The sequence below is a fragment of the Lactuca serriola genome, chromosome 5 (assembly GCF_051521515.1).
Source record: "Lactuca serriola cultivar US96UC23 chromosome 5, Lser_US96UC23_V15, whole genome shotgun sequence".
NCBI classification, from domain to species: Eukaryota; Viridiplantae; Streptophyta; class Magnoliopsida; order Asterales; family Asteraceae; genus Lactuca; species Lactuca serriola.
Window position 1 is genome coordinate 241,122,229 of NC_136412.1, and position 5,223 is coordinate 241,127,451.

General features: G+C 31.3%; 1 protein-coding gene across 1 annotated transcript; it reads right to left on the reverse strand.

Moving 5' to 3' along the window:
* Positions 1-1,331: 1,331 nt before the first annotated feature.
* LOC145050307 (Ubiquitin-like superfamily protein) lies at positions 1,332-2,078 on the reverse strand. The gene has a single exon (XM_078998580.1). The coding sequence runs from the start codon at positions 2,076-2,078 to the stop codon at positions 1,332-1,334; it is 747 nt and encodes a 248-aa protein (XP_078854706.1).
* Positions 2,079-5,223: the final 3,145 nt, after the last annotated feature.

Sequence of the window (5,223 nt, forward strand, 5' to 3'; positions counted from 1 at the left end):
TTGGCCCAAATTCCAGGTCCTTTACCCCCACACTTTTCTGGTATAGACAATTTGTATATTTGTTCTGTCGACATGAAAATACCCAACAAAATACATGCATTTAACGACACGTAAGCTAACAAAAAAATAGATATTTTCTGGCTTTCTGCATTTTATATATATATATATAGTAGTCACAAAGTTCCTATTCTCTTGTCATGCTTAAAACAAAAACCAACTTCCCGACAATGCATCCCATATGACCATGTTTCATGCCATGCACGACTCTCTCTCCCTTTTTCTCTCTCAAATATGCTCGATTAATTAGTTGAAACATGATTTGCGATTAGTTTTACAAATGATTTATGTCCGAGAAATATGAGGGTGTTAGTGGAGATCTTGATGGGAAAGCTCTTCTACATTCAAGTTGGCAATAACGCCACCGTGCTAGACCTAAAGAAAGAGATCGGAGCTCAAGAAAAACTTCCCGTTGATCGGCTCATTCTACTTATGTATGAAAAGTTAATGAATGAAAATGAATCTTCGCTTGTTGATTATGGCGTTGAAGATGGTTCTCATTTGTATCTTTTTTTCGATACCCTGAAGGATGGTTTGACTCATCAGTCCCCATTAACTACTTCTGAGTCGGTGAATTAGCTTTTAACGCAATAGTTTAGCTTCTCTTTGTTGTTTTGTATATTTGATCTAGATAATAGTATTAATTTAAAGGTCACGTGCGTTTACAAATATGCGAATGTAGTTAATTTGTATACGTAGGCTATTTCGATCGGTAATTCTGGTTTATGAATATCGTTGCAACCTTAAGGAAACGGAACGAATTCGGTTTATTTGGATTTCGATATTAAAACTGACCAAAAAAGTTTTCTCTCAAACGACGGTATATATTCCCAATGTAGCTATGATGGCTAGGATTTGGTCATTTATTCTTTGATTAATTTCATGGTTGTTTTGAGACTCGTATTAATATGATAAGCATTTTTCATGGTTGTTTTGCCCATTGTTCCTAAACAAAATTTTTGCGGCTATTCTAGAAAAAACGAAAGAAAAAGATGAATAAAAAAAACTTTCTTGAGATAAAAATTCATTATATTTTTATAAGCATACAACTAACATATGGTAGCCAATTATATCGATTCATTTGTTGATGCACTTCTCGTAAATCCCGTCATATGTGAAGGATGAACAGCCAATTTAGTTTGTGTTTAGCAATGTGATAAATTTTTGAATGAATTCGAAATAATAATCTTTTCATTGCATTAAAAATATGTGTAACAAAAAGTATTACCAAGATATAGATCATACTAATATTGTTGTAGTCTAAATAACGAAAATTACCCACGACTAATAGTCCCTTTGAATACGTAAAGATAATCACCATTTTCAACTCCATGCCAGCGGAGGCTACAATTTCCGCGCATGATCCTTTGTTTATGAATAAATATGTAGTCGTCAGTTGGTAGTAATTTCCTAGACAATAGTAATTCCCTTAATTCATTCACCGTGCTTGAATCCTTCATTTCTAATGGGATACAGGTCGAGTCAAGGAGAGCCGAGGAAGTTTGAACAACAAAGCCAAGCTTACGAGAAGGAGGCTCAGCCACTAATCGGCTCATGGTCTTCAGAAATACAATGATTTCAGAGAATTCAACAACACCATAGTCACTCAAATTGCGAAAATCCTCTTCCATCTCCACTCCTGAAAAGAAAAGTGTCATTTGCTTAATTGGCGTCCCATCGATAATATGAATCTTTTCTTTTAGACTTCCTACAGTTTCTGTTCTATCAACCTCTATGTTGTGCTTTCTCGATGAAAACTTAACTATAATTTGGATTTGTCTATGGTTTTCTAAAGATAGCATATGATTGATCGTGAGATCAATTTGTGTACCTTCATTAACGATTGGATAATCCTCTAGATCAAGCCCGTCGAGTAGTTCCCAATCACATACACTAAGAGTTTGTGAAGATATAGGAACACCAAGAAAATGTTCAATTTTCCTCTTGATTTCGAGAATGGGTTCGTGCATACCAACTTCGATGGTCAATGCATATGCTCGAGCTAAAATTTGGATTTTCATATCTTTGTAACTTTGTTGATGGAACGAGATAGTGCCTACTTTTGTTTATGGTTAAATCATGAATGGAAGGGTAAAAATATGTTTTAACTCAACTGTTCTAAGGCTTGATTTCAAGCCCAAATTCATGTTATAAGTATGAATGTGGTCATCTCTATGTGACTTCAATGCACACTTTTCATGCATTCATAATCATTTTATGCAAATTTCATTTGGCCTCTCTCTCTCTCAAGCGATATATATATATATATATATATATATATATATATATATATATATATATATATATATATATATATATATATATATATATATATATATATATATATATATATATACATATACATTCTTAGAATTTGATAAAAGTAGGTCTTGTTGATTTTATTTTTTTTATTTTTGATGATTTTTGGAAAATTTTGAAAGCTCAATATATCATTCCTTTTTGCCTCTTAAATTATATATTTTTTTTATTTTTACTTTTCCCTATTTTTTGTTCTTTTAGGTTTTGGGCTACTTGAACATTTTATGGGCCATTTTAAGCATGGTAAGAGATTTTGGGAAGATGGTTAAGATTCTATTTTGGGCTTAGGATTCTATTAACCCTTAAAATATTGAAACAGTGGAAACGATGTCGTACATTCGAAATGAGAGACAATGTCCTTATCGTGTGAAGTACATACACTACAAGAAAAACACGATTTTGCTAGGGAAGGAATCCGATGTGAAAAGTTGAAATTTCGTTGCAAAAGACAAATAGCGATAAAATTTGCGACGATCGCTTTCCGTCCCAAAAAACCCTGTAGAGAGGATTTTCTAGGGAAACAATCATTATGTCGCAAATGTGACAACGGAATGAAATTCATTGTAGATGGTATCCCGTTGTGTATTCCGTTGTAGAATTCCATAACAAATTCCATCGTAGTTCTTCCATCATAAATTCCGTTGTAGTTAATTCCTAGCAAAATCTATGGTGATGAATCCCTAGCAAATGACGTGGTGGTGAAACCCTAACAAATTCGGTCGTGGGAATCCCTAGCAAATTATGTAGTGGTGAATCCCTAGCAAATTCTGTGGTAATGAATCCCTAGCAAATTCCATGGTTATGGATCCTTAACAAATTCTATGGTGATAAATCCCTAGCAAATTTCGTAGTGATGAATCAATCCCTAGCAATTTTCGTGGTCTATATTATATAGCAAATTCCATAGTAAAGATTCCGTAGGCATGAATGGATAATTGATTTATAAATTAAATCCAAATTATTTTGTAGTACTATATGAAAAAAAAATCAAATAACATTATATCATAAAATAATACATTAATTATTTATTATATGGAAAATGGAAAGTGGCTACTCTAAAATAAATAATTTTCAATAAACATATCAACACTTTATGACCTACTAGTTTTGTTGTTCTCTAATAACATTAATAAGATCCATTATCGATTTAAGTTCTTTATCAAGTTGTTCGACTCTTGTGTTGTATTGGTCTTCTTAGACCTTCATTATTTCTTTAAGCTTTTCGTTTTGCTCTTTTTGTTTGGCAACAAACTCCTTTAATTCTTCCATTTCATCATTTTTTTTGGAACGTAACATACATCCGTTTTACTGTTAATCTTAGGAACCGCCTTTGCAAAAGAGTATAATCCATAAAGTGTTCTTTTTTGTCATGACCACCAACAATATCATAAAATATTTTATCATCCTCAAATTTAGAGCTTAATTTTCTATAGAAAGATACCAATACTACAAAAATAAAAGCACGCTAACACTTGAAAATAGATAAAAATAATAGGGGGCAACATACTCTTTGTTTCAGTAATACCATTAACAACCCATATGTTTGCAGCGATAGAGAGTTGAGCAGAAGACATAGGACCAACGATTATCTCTGCAGCCAGCTTAAGTTATAATAAAAGGATAATAGAATTAAATAAAATCCTAAAATTGGTACCTTTAGGATTTAAGAACTGAATAAGTGTTTCATCCTTAAAAAAGTTAACTTCTTCAATTATTGGAATTTCATTTCCACCTATTCTTTTCAAAGTGGTATACAACCTCTTGTCATATGTGGTGGAGGTTTTATGTACAACCTTTTTCTTTGTGTAGATTTTGATCAAATTGAGCATGTAAATAACCAAATTTTAATATAGATACATTCCTTTTTGTTTATTTCTTCATTTACATACTGAATAGAGTCCTTTTGTTAAAGAGAAAGTAACACACACAAGGACAAAGAATAAACAATGATTGAAGCAGACAAAAAAACTTAAAGAAACAATAAGAATGTAGAAGAATGAGCAACCCTAACCGAATACAAAAGAAAAAGGTAGAAGAATGAGCAAAGACGTCAACAAGAATACATTTAATCGGAAAAAAAAAAAAAGACGGGTAGGAAGGAAATCGGATGAATGGTCTAATGAGAAGAAATGTCGAAGATAAATCTATTCAAAAGCAAACAAAAAGTGGTGGAAGCACAATCAAGGCCAATCAAGGGACCAAAAGTGCAAGTTTGAGAAACTTAAGTTGCAAAATCTGAAGAAGCACAAGTGTACTATTCATAAGGGGGACTTGAATTATATATATATATATATATATATATATATATATATATATATATATATATATATAATTCTTAAGCTTTCTCTTTTCATTTCACTATTGATTTGACTTCTATTACTTTTAAAATATTGTAACCTACACGATCTGATAGGTTTATATTAACTCGTCTTCAGGCCTATATGAACAATTAATCACGAAACACTAGTAATATTTTGAAGTCCTAGAGTTTAATCATGACCCTCATATATGAAATTTTGTAACTTAACCACTATGCTCTTAGGGCATTTTTATTAATTTGACATGTAAACAAATAGTGAAGCAACTATATTTGAATTATTAGCGTTACACTTTGGAATTAAAGAAACAGTCACACATTTTATGAGATATGAATTTTTGGATTGTACTTTTCTTTTCGTGATTATGATATAAATTAAATATTTTTATTAAAGATATATAAATCGGGATTGTTTTTATTGTTAATGTTGTTTCTATTTTATAGTAATCTGTCATATCATATTTAGTTTTTTGGATTTAGGAGTAAAGTAAAAGAGCATTCAAAAAAATGATTTTGAAATATTTTATTTG

Bases quoted from the DNA above. Each gene is read 5' to 3' on its own strand.
- LOC145050307 (XM_078998580.1), bottom strand. From the start codon at position 2,078: ATGAAAATCCAAATTTTAGCTCGAGCATATGCATTGACCATCGAAGTT.